At 46.6% G+C, this 15,000-nt stretch overlaps 7 protein-coding genes across 7 annotated transcripts in view; 5 read left to right on the top strand and 2 right to left on the bottom strand.

Annotated features, from left to right (window-relative positions):
• Positions 1 to 1,789: 1,789 nt before the first annotated feature.
• On the top strand, positions 1,790 to 4,706 carry LOC125955910 (kelch-like protein 18). Its single transcript, XM_049687239.1, has 4 exons — positions 1,790 to 2,374; positions 2,458 to 2,588; positions 2,664 to 2,804; positions 2,867 to 4,706. The coding sequence occupies exons 1-4, from the start codon at positions 2,039 to 2,041 to the stop codon at positions 4,191 to 4,193; spliced, it is 1,935 nt and encodes a 644-aa protein (XP_049543196.1). The 5' UTR covers positions 1,790 to 2,038; the 3' UTR covers positions 4,194 to 4,706.
• A 123-nt stretch (positions 4,707 to 4,829) lies between these two features.
• LOC125955934 (uncharacterized) lies at positions 4,830 to 6,424 on the bottom strand. Its single transcript, XM_049687281.1, has 2 exons — positions 6,080 to 6,424; positions 4,830 to 5,987 (listed from the first exon to the last, which is right to left on the bottom strand). Exons 1-2 carry the CDS (start codon positions 6,367 to 6,369, stop codon positions 5,093 to 5,095), a joined length of 1,185 nt encoding a protein of 394 aa, XP_049543238.1. The 5' UTR covers positions 6,370 to 6,424; the 3' UTR covers positions 4,830 to 5,092.
• A 1,289-nt stretch (positions 6,425 to 7,713) lies between these two features.
• On the top strand, positions 7,714 to 8,644 carry LOC125955978 (histone H2A). Its single transcript, XM_049687358.1, has one exon. The coding sequence runs from the start codon at positions 7,808 to 7,810 to the stop codon at positions 8,180 to 8,182; it is 375 nt and encodes a 124-aa protein (XP_049543315.1). The 5' UTR covers positions 7,714 to 7,807; the 3' UTR covers positions 8,183 to 8,644.
• A 965-nt stretch (positions 8,645 to 9,609) lies between these two features.
• On the top strand, positions 9,610 to 10,020 carry LOC125955975 (histone H3.3A-like). Its single transcript, XM_049687355.1, has one exon. It carries the CDS (start codon positions 9,610 to 9,612, stop codon positions 10,018 to 10,020), a length of 411 nt encoding a protein of 136 aa, XP_049543312.1.
• Positions 10,021 to 10,589: 569 nt separating this feature from the next.
• Positions 10,590 to 11,574, top strand: LOC125955985 (histone H3.3A-like). The gene is made up of 2 exons (XM_049687365.1): positions 10,590 to 10,602; positions 11,159 to 11,574. Exon 2 carries the CDS (start codon positions 11,164 to 11,166, stop codon positions 11,572 to 11,574), a length of 411 nt encoding a protein of 136 aa, XP_049543322.1. The 5' UTR covers positions 10,590 to 10,602; positions 11,159 to 11,163.
• A 1,143-nt stretch (positions 11,575 to 12,717) lies between these two features.
• LOC125955974 (histone H3.3A-like) lies at positions 12,718 to 13,158 on the top strand. The gene has a single exon (XM_049687353.1). The coding sequence runs from the start codon at positions 12,718 to 12,720 to the stop codon at positions 13,126 to 13,128; it is 411 nt and encodes a 136-aa protein (XP_049543310.1). The 3' UTR covers positions 13,129 to 13,158.
• Positions 13,159 to 14,094: 936 nt separating this feature from the next.
• Positions 14,095 to 15,000, bottom strand: part of LOC125953700 (uncharacterized) — a 1,995-nt gene continuing 1,089 nt past the window's right edge. Inside the window, exon 2 of the mRNA XM_049683419.1 lies at positions 14,095 to 14,573. Within this exon, the coding sequence (XP_049539376.1) occupies positions 14,125 to 14,573 (449 nt within the window). The 3' untranslated portion in view covers positions 14,095 to 14,124. The remainder of the gene's footprint in view (positions 14,574 to 15,000) is intronic.

The following is a 15,000-nucleotide window of genomic DNA, read 5'->3' as shown; positions in this document are numbered from 1 at the left end:
CTTCCAGGTTTTTTAGATAGGGTAAAGTTGTCAGGACATGTTTTGATACTGTAACTTCGCCAGGACAGAGTATGTTATCATAAACCAGCTCCAATTGCTTCAAGTGCGTAAAGTTGCAGGATATGAGCTTCATAAGACTTTCGTCATTGTCTGAATCGATCTTAACTCCAAGGCTTGTTAATGACTTGGACAGGCTCAGCAAACTAGAGGGCATTACCTTAGGGCTTCCCACATAAAATTCTTCCAAATGAATTTGTTTCGAAGCATCAAAAAACAAATCGCGTTCAACAATAAGGGCATGAACTCTTAGCAACCGAAGCCGGTTCAGCTTAAGCAGATGCTTTAAAATGTGCAGATCGGAATCAGATAGCATGTCAAACTCAAATGAGTTCAGCAAGGGGCACATTTCAATCATTGCCACTATGAGGCCAGCTTCCACCTTTACTTTATGCCATCCCACGTATTCGAGACAAGGCATTTGTTGAAAAACCGATGGATTAATAGATTTCCAGCCATTCCCCGATATCACGATTTTCTTCATCTTGGCGAACTGCGGCTGCGAACTGTCCCCCGAGACCTGAAATGCACTCAGTGGGCCTACATACACTTCAAGTCGTGGAACATCTAGCGTGTGCCTGTAGCTACAGGTCATGAAAATTCTCTTGACCGATTTGCTTCGAATCGTAATTTCATCTTGGCAGATCTCCGATGGGCTTCTGGGAGTATGGCGCTTTTCCCATACAAAAAGAGCTTGTAATTTTAACATTGACGGTACATCACCAAATATCATAGGCACAATTTCCGTCATCCGAGCCTCTACAAACACAACGACTAGACTGCGGATATCGCTCGTCATTTTCGGATGAATAACTTTCCATACGTTCATATAAGCGTTTTCGAAGCCATTAAGTATGAGAATAATAAAGTGGCGATATCGTCGGTGTGTGTTTCTCGCTAGCAGTTTCACCCGTTTTTCAAACGACTCCACTGGGTTCTTCGGAAATACAGCAGAACTGACTACCCTTATAAGGAGCCAAAATCTGTCTACGTATCCACTTAGGAATATGGTGTGGTTCCATCGTCGACAAGTGAGTGACGCATTTTTAACGTTCGCTAGGTCCAAGCGATCGAATACCATGCACAATACCTACATCACGACAGAGAAACAAAAGGTTAAATCGGTGCTAAATCGGACTTCCGAATCTATTTGATTTCAGCTTACCTCGTCGGGCAGTAGATTAATATAATCACGGTTAGATGCCATATTTCTTCATACACGCGCTGCGATATACTTGTATGGGACGAAACAGCAAAAAAGCCGCCGTCTTCGCGTTCTTTCGCTACTAGTTTGGGCGGCAGTTTTCTATCAGTCCACGAGTGCAGTTTGCCCGAGAACTTGCCGAAATAACCAAAGCTTTCCGCAAATAGCACGAACCTAGCAACTCACAAGAAAAATCGAGAACGAGAAACACGTTTTTCGCTGGAACCGCTTTGCGGGTTTGTGATCTGTTTCTGAAGGGAGGTCCGCTCAAGCCGGGTCCACATCCTCGCTCCTTATAAACGGATCCAGGAGTCGAAAGTTCCGAGAATGGAACCCCGGAATTTTCGACTCCTAAAACCGCAGTGATATAAACGACGAAGCAATTGTGACAGTGCTAGTCGACAAAATATGAGCAATTTGTCCGAAAAAATACAAAATTTTCAACAAAAAAAAGCCATTTTCAGCGAAAATTTAGCTGCGTGGCACTGTACGTTGTTGTTTTTGTTCCATTCCGAGTGCGCTCGGTGAATTGTGTTAAAAATATGGAATTGTTAACTATTAAGAGGCTATTGAATTGTTCACTATAAGAGTTCTAGATCTTCAGGCCCAGGAAGCTGGATCCAATACTGGTCGTACTGGGGTAAATCTGCACTGAAGAAGAAGAAGGTTTTGTTCAGGATTGCTGCTCCTGGTCTGCCTTGAACGACAACGACAGCCCCTTCCAACCGCAAAGGTTGTTGTGATTTTTCAAAATCAAAAAGTGATCCCCACAGGTGCATGTTATCGCGCTACTCGGTGTCTTCGCTTCGATGTGAAAGCATGTCCGCCTCTCCGCCCAGCCCAGACGACGGTGCGAAGCAGCCGGGAACATTTCCTCGCTGCAGCACCGAGGGCGGTAGTAGCAGCAACAGAAACAAACCTCCCGGCGGACCGCAACAGTATGGCAGCAGCGGTGGTTCAACAACGAAACCGATCGAGATGCAGCAGGCCGAACTGTCGGAAACGGAGGACACCTCCTACATGTACTTCCGCCAGGAAGGCCTGTACGCCAACAGCTTTCCAAAGATGAAGGAAATCCGTCGAATGGGGAAACTGTGCGACGTTACGCTGAAGGTAGGCCACGCGATACCGAGCTAAGAGTAGCTAAGATGGCGAAATCTTATAGAGCACCGCCGACGGCTCTTGCCCATGTCTAGGTGGATTCACATTCCTTTTCAGCACACCGGATCGTACTGGCGTCCACCATTCCCTACTTTTACGCAATGTTTACCCACAATATGGCCGAGAGCAGAATCAAGGAGATTACGATGAAGGAAATCGAACCACTGTAGGCCAATTCCCGGATGCATGGCCGTCCAGAATTCATGAGCTAATTGGGAATTTCATCCTTTTGTCATTCCAGGGCGCTCGAAGCGTTAATCAACTTCGCATACAGTGGCGTGGTGAAGATCGATACCCAGAACGTACAGAGCCTGATGGTTGGTGCTTCGTTCCTGCAGCTGAACGAAGTCCGTGATGCGTGTGCCAAGTTCCTGAAGCGAAAGTAAGTGACGGAAGTACTGTAGTAAAGACAACCTGATCCTAGCATCGTACCGCACCATACAGGTTTCACCCGCAGAATGTGCTGGGCATCCGACAGTTCGCTGATACGCTGAGCTGCTCGAAGCTGATCGTGTCCGCCGATCGGTACATCCATCAGCACTTCTCGAAGGTAGCCAGTGGGGACGAGTTTCTAGCGCTGAGCTGCGACGAGCTGATCGAGGTGATTGGCCGTGACGAGCTGAACGTAAAGAGCGAGGAGTGTATATTTGCGGCGTGCATGCGCTGGGTGAAGCACGCTCAGGATAAACGTGCCGTGCATCTGCCGTTGATACTGAGCAACATACGGTTGCCGTTGTTATCACCCCAGTTCCTGGCCGACAGTGTCGCGACGGAGGAGCTCATCAAAACCTCTCACAAGTGTCGCGATCTGTTGGACGAAGCGCGCGACTTCCATCTGATGCCGGAGCGACGCGCACTGGTCGCGACGGCACGTACACGTCCGCGGTGCTTCGATTTCGTCGTCGGACTAATCTTTGCCGTTGGTGGACTGACGAAGAACGGCGAATCGGTGAGCACGGTTGAGATCTACAATCCGACGACCAAGGAGTGGAGTATGGGTGAGGCAATGACGATGCTCCGATCACGCGTCGGTGTAGCCGTCACCAACGGGAAGCTGTACGCTTTCGGCGGCTTCAATGGTACCGAGCGGCTGTCGACGGTCGAGATCTACGATCCCCGACAGCACCGATGGTCCCAGGGAACGGCGATGCACTGCAAGCGCAGTGCGGTCGGGGTGGCCGCCCTAGAGGACTACGTGTACGTGTGCGGTGGATATGATGGTGTGACGAGTCTCAGCACAGTCGAACGGTACTGCCCAAAGACGGACAGCTGGAGCACGGTGGCACCGATGATGAAGTACCGTTCGGCGGGCGGTGTAGCGGCCCTTGGTGGCTATGTTTACGCGCTCGGTGGCCACGATGGATTATCTATCTTCGATACGGTCGAGCGGTACGATCCGTTCACCGACACCTGGACCAAGGTACGCTCGATGACGAATCGTCGCTGCCGGCTGGGTGTGGCAACGCTGGGCAACAAGCTGTACGCCTGCGGTGGCTACGATGGCAATTCGTTTCTGCGCTCGGTCGAGGTGTATGACCCGGTAAAGGATACCTGGACACTGATTGCACCGATGAATGTGAAACGAAGTCGCGTAGCGCTGGCCTCCAACATGGGCAAACTATGGGCCATTGGCGGCTACGATGGGGAATCCAATCTGTCGACGGTAGAGGTTTACGATCCGAAGACTAGCACCTGGACGTTCGTTGCACCAATGAAACACCACGGCGGTGGCGTCGGTTGTGGTGTTATTCCTACTCCGTTTCAGGATTGAACTCCAGTCAAGACTACATCACTGGCTACTGTGATGCTGTGAAAAGATTTCATCCAAGCAACGCTATCGTTCCATACTGTACTACGATCTCCTCCAGTCTATTATACACCCTTGCCCACATTTAAGTGCACTAGCTTATTTCGTGCTTGCTGTATTTATGTAGTATGTGTCTATGTCGGCAGCCGGCTACGATTACGATGCTGACCATAATTAGCCAAACGTGACTTTCACAAGTCTCAAATTCGGTAGTTTGGTAGAGTTGTTCAATTTGCCAGGATTGTGGTTGTTCCGACGCGATCGTGGGAACTATGTATTCCCGCGTTTTAGTTTTAGTTGAATTGAATGGCAGGACATGAACAACACGGTCATGTTGAGGGGGTATTAAACGAGTTATGTAAAATGCGCAATGAAACGTTTAAATTAAAATTATTGCACAGCTTTACTGCAATCGTATGATGTTATGAAATACGCAGTGTCTGAAAACTGGGAAATTATAATGCTATTTAAATCATTCATCGATGTTTTCAATCTTACCAACTTGTCTCGTTCATTCTTTTCGATTAACCATACACGGAAGAAATAAGTCATGAGTTTATCCTGCGACTATGCTTTTTAGGAAAACTTTTAATTTATTATTCTTATCGACACCGTTTTCAGGAATCAAATATCTCACGAAATAATGCTTCCTTCAGCAATCTATTACCTGCCATGAACATAAAGATCTATGTATTTATTTTTTAATCGGCCAGATACTATTTTATTAGGTAAAAACGAAAGATAACCGTTGAAGCAGCTGCTTACAACATAATTAGCTATTCGAACACAAACCACTTAAACTGCAGTCCCAAGATTGCTCACATCAAACGATTGACTATTATTGTCGGATTGAAACATAAGATTTATGTTGTCTGTTGTAGCTTAAAATATTCGGCAAAACGATCTCTGACTTCGAGGGCATCTCTAGAGGACCGGATGTTTGTTTTTCCAATCGGTTTCAAAGCATCGTTTTTCTTATCGGCTTCAGAGCGATATGTTTGCACTTCCCGTTTACGATCAACGCTTGTAAGACGACTGTTTTGCTCTAAAAGAAAGTTGTGAAGGCAACAGGTGGCCTTTACTATCGCATCAGCTATCTCCGGCTTACAGTCTATAGGCTTCGAAAATACCTTCCAATTCGATGTTAAAATACCGAACGCTCTGTCCACTACCGTACGAGCCTGACTCAGATGTGCGTTAAACTCTTTTCTATCGATTCTATCCAAGCACACGGTCTTTGGATATGGCCTCATTAAAAAAGTTTTTAAAGTAAAGCTTTCATTCCCGAGGAAAACGTAAGGCGAGATAATATCACTGTCGGGCAATGTCGACGGTGGTGGATATTCCAGATTGTCACAATAATGTTCGATGAAATTAGATTCTTGTAGAATGTCATTCTCTCCATTGACACCATAACTGCCCACATCCACTATGAGAAATCGATACATGGGGTCCACAACGGTTAGACAAACCAAAGAATTAAATCCCTTATACGAACAAACTTTGGACTCGTCAATAGGTCGCCGTAGGTGTACATGTTTGCCCTCTATCGCTCCAACACAGTTCGGGAATCCCCACCGCGCTTGAAACTCCATGGACGTATTTTCCCATTCCTTTCGCGATGGTACAGCCATATATATTGGTTGTAAGACTTGCCAAATTTTTTCGCAAACTTGAGACACAATTCCCGATACCGTAGAGCGGCCAATTCTATAGGAATCCGCTATGTGCTTCTGACTACCTCCAAGAGCCAGATACCTGCAAAAATGAACAAGTTTGAAGATGATTTAGAAGCAGATATCAACGACCGCTTAACCGGGACGAAAACGAAGTCTTCGCCTCGCACCAACCTTAAGCATACCGCCAACCTTTCCTTCGATGTAATGCTGGTTCTGAAGTTCGTTGTTATAACAGAGATTTCATCTTTTAGCAGCTTGTGGAGGTCTTCGAACGATTGTCGAGACATACGGTAATGCCGGAAAAATTTGTCCTCATCCGATTCGAGCAACACCTGAAATTCTCCCATTTGGGGTCTTGCTTGAAGAAATTCACTAACCCACTCTCGCCTTTTAGTACGCGTTTGCTTTTTAGCAAGACTCAATAGAAGCAAAAGTAGCTCGTCGTCGTCGGAAAGATCCATTTTCGAGGCATAAAATCCTTAGTACGGTGCGATTCAGATTTGTTTCAGCGTTTGTTTTTGTTTGGCGGAGGATTTGTTTCTGCAAAACCGCTCCGCTGCCAGGCCCACTCCGGAACCTGTTTACAACGCATGATTCACACTAGCTTCAACTTCGGAACCCTTCAAATTCATGTAGAAGTAACCCATCAAATGTACTGTATCTTTAACTACTATAACATTAGCCCGCAAAGGAAATATAAACACCAAGTAATATTAATCAATCGATTTCATTGAAGGTAAACTATCCAAATGGGACGAATTTTGGGCTTCAAGCTTGCTTTGTTGAATCAATTCTTGGCTCGGCGTTCGTTTTCGATTTAGCGTCAGCGATGAATGATAAGCCGTTTTGTGTTACTTTTGCTTAAATTCAATAGGAATAAGATAGGAAGATATGCTTATGGAAAAACGGTTCGAAATAATGAGTAGTTCTCGCGATGAACGAGCATTTTACCTCATTTCAAAACACGATTCCATTCTGTCCACACAAAACGGCAATGATGCCAGACCCTTGACATCAGCTAACTAACTATGCTAAATGAAGTCTATTCTACTATATCTAGAAAACGAGAGAGGTAACGGAAGCGATTCTTTTAGTGGGATGGTTTTAGTGGTCCTGAAAAGGACCGTTTGCTTTTGTGGTTTTGGGGCACGCTGAAGAGGGGTGTTTCGAACCGAGAAGATCGTAGAATATTCCAATGCTAGCTGACGCCCGGAGTTTACTTCGAGCTGGTGTACTTGGTGACGGCCTTCGTTCCCTCTGAGACGGCGTGCTTGGCCAGCTCACCGGGCAGCAGCAGACGAACGGCGGTTTGGATTTCGCGAGACGTGATCGTCGAACGCTTGTTGTAGTGTGCCAGACGGGACGCTTCGGCGGCGATGCGCTCGAAGATGTCGTTCACAAAGCTGTTCATGATGCTCATCGCCTTCGAGGAGATGCCGGTATCCGGGTGGACCTGCTTCAGCACCTTGTAGATGTAGATGGCGTAGCTCTCCTTACGGGTGCGCTTCTTCTTCTTCTTGTCCGACTTGGAGATGTTCTTCTGAGCCTTTCCGGACTTCTTCGCTGCCTTTCCACTTGTCTTCGGTGCCATGGTGACGCTTCTGCAGTTTCTCTGTTGATTCACTTCACGGGCGACTAACGTGGACGAAAGTTTCTTTCCAAATGACCATTACAGCCCCGAGCTACTTTATATATGCACGCGCTGCCGGCATTAGGCCCCGCCCACTGTCACCAGTGGATGACGCCCAGCGAGTATATAAACAGGCGATGGTGTGCAAAACTCGTAATTGACGTTCGAAAGTTCATCGAAATAGCACGCATCTCTCTCGTGAGAGCAGTGAAAACAGTTTTCCCAGTATTTTGTTGTAGGTTTTCACTCAAAACTCAACCGCATTCATCATGTCTGGCCGTGGAAAGGGAGGAAAGGTCAAGGGAAAGGCAAAGTCCCGTTCCAACCGTGCTGGTCTACAGTTCCCGGTCGGTCGTATCCATCGTCTGCTGCGGAAGGGCAACTATGCCGAGCGTGTCGGTGCTGGAGCCCCCGTCTACCTGGCGGCCGTCATGGAGTACCTGGCCGCTGAAGTTCTCGAGTTGGCCGGTAACGCCGCCCGAGACAACAAGAAGACGCGTATCATTCCGCGTCATCTGCAGCTGGCCATCCGTAACGACGAGGAGTTGAACAAGCTGCTGTCGGGTGTGACCATCGCTCAGGGTGGTGTTCTGCCCAACATCCAAGCCGTGCTCCTCCCCAAGAAGACCGAGAAGAAAGCTTAAGCAACGCCGTGCTATGGTGCCTCGGGACGGAACGCGATGATGATGATCTGATCGACAACAACGTGCTGTGCCTGCTACGATTCAGCTCCCGACAACGGATTACGCAAAACCAAACCGCCCTTTTTAGGGCGACCGAATCCATTTTAGAAAGAGTTTCCGATTAGCTTTTCCAATTTTTCTTTTTCCGCCGATCCTCGTTCAAGGAAATTGTATCGTTATTGCTTAATTATGTTAATGCTACATAGACAATTCCATCACAGACGCAGCAGGAACCGCGTCACCATGACGAATCGAGGAGAAAGCGTTCTTCGTCGCGAAAAGCCAACCAGCAACAGAGTGCAGGTTTACAAACCTAAGTTGAAAACTTATACTTGCTGACCCCCGTTGGATGCTTTTCACGATAGCTCATATTTTAGTTTAGAAATTGTTTCTGTTCAAAAATGCATACACATAGGTGTACCTTATGTTTAATTCCAAATGTAGGCACACTAAATCATTCAAGAATTTTCTCGTACAACCACTACAATGGTAACGTGAAATGCTATTAACTTAACATTAAAACATTTTTGACCTACGAAAAAGGGACTCATGCGCGATTTGTCAACGGAGAAAACGATTTCACTTCGGCTGATAATATCGGCGGGAACTATGCATCATGCAACGCACCCCTCTCCGTAACTGTACTTTTCTGATCTAGAATCCCCTAGCAGACTATTGAATACTCCTCCGCAGTGCTAAGGAAGGGAGTGGGAAAGAACTGCAGTTTTTCCATTCTGTTTTGTCCTTGCAACCGGGTGCTGGTATTGGTGTTGCATTTGGGTTGGATGAAGCCACAGGATTCATTTCTTGCGATCAGTAATCAATTCGATCAAGAACAATGGGAAAAAAAGAAAAATATTTTTACGATTTACGATTGACTATCCCGCTAATCATGTAGCCATTTTACTAGAAGGAGTTCTCCGAGACGAGAAGACGAGAATTGAGATTTGGTTTTCCAAAAGATGCTACCTCAACCGGATCAAGCTTCACCAAGGACGCTTCATTTTACCCGAGATGTGCCCTTGCTCCATCTATTTATCTACCCCTCTTGCACGTTAAAGTTGAACCCCTTTTTCTCGGTAGCCGGAAAGGAAAGAATCTGGTACACCAATACTACCTTGAGCACTCTGTTGCAAGGATGAAATGGTCAAATCAAAGATGAGGGGTATAGACGGGAAGGTACGCGGTAGCTATAGCAACGCTGCACAGCACCCCTCTTTTTAGCGTCGTCGCGAAAGTGCTTCCTTCGTCCTTACCCCTCTGGGTCAAGCGGCAGGATCTATAAAATCCATGTGTTTCTCCTACTGTGACCGACAGTTGATTTTGACATTCAGAGTAAAGAAGACCTCCTTTGAGAAGCATCCTAGATCCATCTGTTTCATACAACGATGGCCCGTACCAAGCAGACCGCTCGGAAATCCACCGGAGGAAAGGCCCCGCGTAAGCAGCTGGCCACCAAGGCAGCCCGTAAGAGCGCACCATCGACCGGAGGCGTGAAGAAGCCGCATCGTTATCGCCCGGGAACGGTGGCTCTACGTGAAATCCGTCGTTACCAGAAGTCGACCGAGCTGCTGATCCGCAAGCTGCCGTTCCAGCGTCTGGTTCGTGAGATTGCGCAGGATTTCAAGACCGATCTGCGTTTCCAGAGCGCGGCCGTTGCTGCTCTGCAAGAAGCCAGCGAGGCCTACTTGGTGGGCCTGTTCGAGGACACGAATTTGTGCGCGATTCACGCCAAACGCGTCACTATCATGCCCAAGGACATTCAACTGGCTCGCCGTATCCGCGGAGAGCGTGCCTAAAGATTGCGGACGTCTGCATGGGTCCTCGCCAAGGAAACGAGTCGCCAACTCATCCCTCCACCCCTTGAATCCACCAAAAACAAACGGTCCTTTTCAGGACTACCAAATGATTCTCGGAAATGAGTTATTTCGCTTCTAATAATCAACAATATTCAACCATTTGTTGCTTTGTGATACGATTGTATTAATTTGTAATTGTAATCTTAGTTACTCGGTTTAGAAGAATTATATAAATGATAAGAACAGCTATGAGAATATAGTAAATGTAACAGCACATCCGTGAATTGATGGGATTGTTTGAAGCAATAATAAAATGAATTAATGTTTAAAAATTTGGTAGAACCCTATTTTGGGAAAACTCTCCCTCGTTCTTTCCTTCCCTCTTCATAGGCCAACGTCAAGGTTACAGAGTAGGCTTTGGGTGAAAATTTTAATTACAAAATGGTGGCCAAAGCGGTGCCCTTCCCTTCTCCACGTTCCCTTTCTTACTGCTTCACTTTTCGCTAGGGTGCGGGGTAAGTGACGCTACCAGAAGTTTATCTAGAATGCGCCTTTTCTGAGGCATTATTGTAATCGTCTCTGGCTTCAATCTGATGGCTCCGATCGGAAACCAAACAAACATAATCTTCTTTATAATAAAAGATATTAGATCTATCGGAGAAAATGATTTAGGATATATGTTTCGTCGCTCAAACCTACCGAAACGCTCTCGTTTCTATCAGAAACATTGCAGATTCCAACGTTCGCAGAGAGAGACTGTTTATATGCTTTGTAGCGTGGCTTCATACACTCGCCAAAATCATGGAAGTAGTTAAAGAATGTTTCACATAACATTCCCTTGTAAAATAGTAATAGCTAAAATCATAAAATAGTTGACTAAAAGAACGGAAATATAGATGGTTGAGCGGCACAAAATTTTAAGGACAATGTCGTGTATGTATGCGAGAATGAGTGTATGCTAAACGCAAAAACGATCGCTTACACCAACACACTCTCATGTGTAGCGAGCGATCACTATAAAAAGGGTGACTTTTTTTTTCTTACCCCCACTCTTAAACCTTCGTTCGCCGTGAAAACATCGTGTACGCGTGTTTGTTGTGAAACACTTCTACCGCCAGTGAAACAACTGATTTCTCAGCAGAAATGGCCCGTACCAAGCAGACCGCTCGGAAATCCACCGGAGGAAAGGCCCCGCGTAAGCAGCTGGCCACCAAGGCAGCCCGTAAGAGCGCACCATCGACCGGAGGCGTAAAGAAGCCGCATCGTTATCGCCCGGGAACGGTGGCTCTACGTGAAATCCGTCGTTACCAGAAGTCGACCGAGCTGCTGATCCGCAAGCTGCCGTTCCAGCGTCTGGTTCGTGAGATTGCGCAGGATTTCAAGACCGATCTGCGTTTCCAGAGCGCGGCCGTTGCTGCTCTGCAAGAAGCCAGCGAGGCCTACTTGGTGGGCCTGTTCGAGGACACGAATTTGTGCGCGATTCACGCCAAACGCGTCACTATCATGCCCAAGGACATTCAACTGGCTCGCCGTATCCGCGGAGAGCGTGCCTAAAGATTGCGGACGTCTGCATGGGTCCTCGCCAAGGAAACGAGTCGCCAACTCATCCCTCCACCCCTTGAATCCACCAAAAACAAACGGTCCTTTTCAGGACTACCAAATGATTCTCGGAAATGAGTTATTTCGCTTCTAATAATCAACAATATTCAACCATTTGTTGCTTTGTGATACGATTGTATTAATTTGTAATTGTAATCTTAGTTACTCGGTTTAGAAGAATTATATAAATGATAAGAACAGCTATGAGAATATAGTAAATGTAACAGCACATCCGTGAATTGATGGGATTGTTTGAAGCAATAATAAAATGAATTAATGTTTAAAAATTTGGTAGAACCCTATTTTGGGAAAACTCTCCCTCGTTCTTTCCTTCCCTCTTCATAGGCCAACGTCAAGGTTACAGAGTAGGCTTTGGGTGAAAATTTTAATTACAAAATGGTGGCCAAAGCGGTGCCCTTCCCTTCTCCACGTTCCCTTTCTTACTGCTTCACTTTTCGCTAGGGTGCGGGGTAAGTGACGCTACCAGAAGTTTATCTAGAATGCGCCTTTTCTGAGGCATTATTGTAATCGTCTCTGGCTTCAATCTGATGGCTCCGATCGGAAACCAAACAAACATAATCTTCTTTATAATAAAAGATATTAGATCTATCGGAGAAAATGATTTAGGATATATGTTTCGTCGCTCAAACCTACCGAAACGCTCTCGTTTCTATCAGAAACATTGCAGATTCCAACGTTCGCAGAGAGAGACTGTTTATATGCTTTGTAGCGTGGCTTCATACACTCGCCAAAATCATGGAAGTAGTTAAAGAATGTTTCACATAACATTCCCTTGTAAAATAGTAATAGCTAAAATCATAAAATAGTTGACTAAAAGAACGGAAATATAGATGGTTGAGCGGCACAAAATTTTAAGGACAATGTCGTGTATGTATGCGAGAATGAGTGTATGCTAAACGCAAAAACGATCGCTTACACCAACACACTCTCATGTGTAGCGAGCGATCACTATAAAAAGGGTGACTTTTTTTTTCTTACCCCCACTCTTAAACCTTCGTTCGCCGTGAAAACATCGTGTACGCGTGTTTGTTGTGAAACACTTCTACCGCCAGTGAAACAACTGATTTCTTAGCAGAAATGGCCCGTACCAAGCAGACCGCTCGGAAATCCACCGGAGGAAAGGCCCCGCGTAAGCAGCTGGCCACCAAGGCAGCCCGTAAGAGCGCACCATCGACCGGAGGCGTAAAGAAGCCGCATCGTTATCGCCCGGGAACGGTGGCTCTACGTGAAATCCGTCGTTACCAGAAGTCGACCGAGCTGCTGATCCGCAAGCTGCCGTTCCAGCGTCTGGTTCGTGAGATTGCGCAGGATTTCAAGACCGATCTGCGTTTCCAGAGCGCGGCCGTTGCTGCCCTGCAAGAAGCCAGCGAGGCCTACTTGGTGGGCCTGTTCGAGGACACGAATTTGTGCGCGATTCACGCCAAGCGCGTCACCATCATGCCCAAGGACATTCAGCTGGCTCGCCGTATCCGTGGAGAGCGCGCTTAAACTGTAAATCACTGCTCCATTAACAAAACTCCAAACTCAAACGGTCCTTTTCAGGACCACTGAATGATTCACCTGAAAGAGAGTTGCTTCGATTTCGACTTTTGTTATCGGCGAGCGACGCGCGCGCGTCATTTCATGTTTTTTCATGTATGAATCATAGTTGGCGTCGGTTCTCCCCCCCCCTCTCCTCTTCCATTTCGTCATATCTTCTATACCGTTGCAAGAGGCGACAGCGAACGGTATAGCGTCTCCTAGGGTCGTTCTAATCGCTGATCTTGATGCGGAGGGTAAACTCAATTTTGTCGCACTCTTTTTGCAGTTGATGGCACGGAATTAAATAAGAAGTGGATGGGTTGCAGCATTTTTTTCGGTAAAATTATAAAAGCGCGGCGATCTAAAACCAAGCAAATGATCCAGTGAGTTCATTTGTATTTTAGTGAGATGCTAGTGAGTGAACTCATCAGATAGTGAGTAAATAAGTAAGCATCTCCGAATCCATAAACCTTGGCCACCCGAAGCGTAAACTCCAGCGTTATTGTAAAAATTAATGCTTAAATATTAACGTATCGTGTGGCAGCATAAACACCCCAACGTTTATACCGATATGTCAAACGTATTATTTACATCTGTGTTTTTGGCCGCTGAAGTCGATATCTGAATAAATTTTGCAGTTTTTAAAGATTTTGTTGCTGTTACCGGCCGTCCACACCACCAATTTCAAGATCAGCGATTAGAACGACCCTAGGAGACGCTATACCGTTCGCTGTCGCCTCTTGCAACGGTATAGAAGATATGACTAAATGGAAGAGGAGAGGGGGGGGGAGAACCGACGCCAACTATGATTCATACATGAAAAAACATGAAATGACGCGCGCGCGTCGCTCGCCGATAACAAAAGTCGAAATCGAAGCAACTCTCTTTCAGGTGAATCATTCAGTGGTCCTGAAAAGGACCGTTTGAGTTTGGAGTTTTGTTAATGGAGCAGTGATTTACAGTTTAAGCGCGCTCTCCACGGATACGGCGAGCCAGCTGAATGTCCTTGGGCATGATGGTGACGCGCTTGGCGTGAATCGCGCACAAATTCGTGTCCTCGAACAGGCCCACCAAGTAGGCCTCGCTGGCTTCTTGCAGGGCAGCAACGGCCGCGCTCTGGAAACGCAGATCGGTCTTGAAATCCTGCGCAATCTCACGAACCAGACGCTGGAACGGCAGCTTGCGGATCAGCAGCTCGGTCGACTTCTGGTAACGACGGATTTCACGTAGAGCCACCGTTCCCGGGCGATAACGATGCGGCTTCTTTACGCCTCCGGTCGATGGTGCGCTCTTACGGGCTGCCTTGGTGGCCAGCTGCTTACGCGGGGCCTTTCCTCCGGTGGATTTCCGAGCGGTCTGCTTGGTACGGGCCATTTCTGCTGAGAAATCAGTTGTTTCACTGGCGGTAGAAGTGTTTCACAACAAACACGCGTACACGATGTTTTCACGGCGAACGAAGGTTTAAGAGTGGGGGTAAGAAAAAAAAAGTCACCCTTTTTATAGTGATCGCTCGCTACACATGAGAGTGTGTTGGTGTAAGCGATCGTTTTTGCGTTTAGCATACACTCATTCTCGCATACATACACGACATTGTCCTTAAAATTTTGTGCCGCTCAACCATCTATATTTCCGTTCTTTTAGTCAACTATTTTATGATTTTAGCTATTACTATTTTACAAGGGAATGTTATGTGAAACATTCTTTAACTACTTCCATGATTTTGGCGAGTGTATGAAGCCACGCTACAAAGCATATAAACAGTCTCTCTCTGCGAACGTTGGAATCTGCAATGTTTCTGATAGAAACGAGAGCGTTTCGGTAGGTTTGAGCGACGAAACA

The sequence above is a fragment of the Anopheles darlingi genome, chromosome 3, assembly GCF_943734745.1.
Source record: "Anopheles darlingi chromosome 3, idAnoDarlMG_H_01, whole genome shotgun sequence".
Classification (NCBI taxonomy): Eukaryota; Metazoa; Arthropoda; class Insecta; order Diptera; family Culicidae; genus Anopheles; species Anopheles darlingi.
Note: the sequence above shows the minus strand (reverse complement) of the source record. Positions and strands in the feature narration are given on the sequence as shown.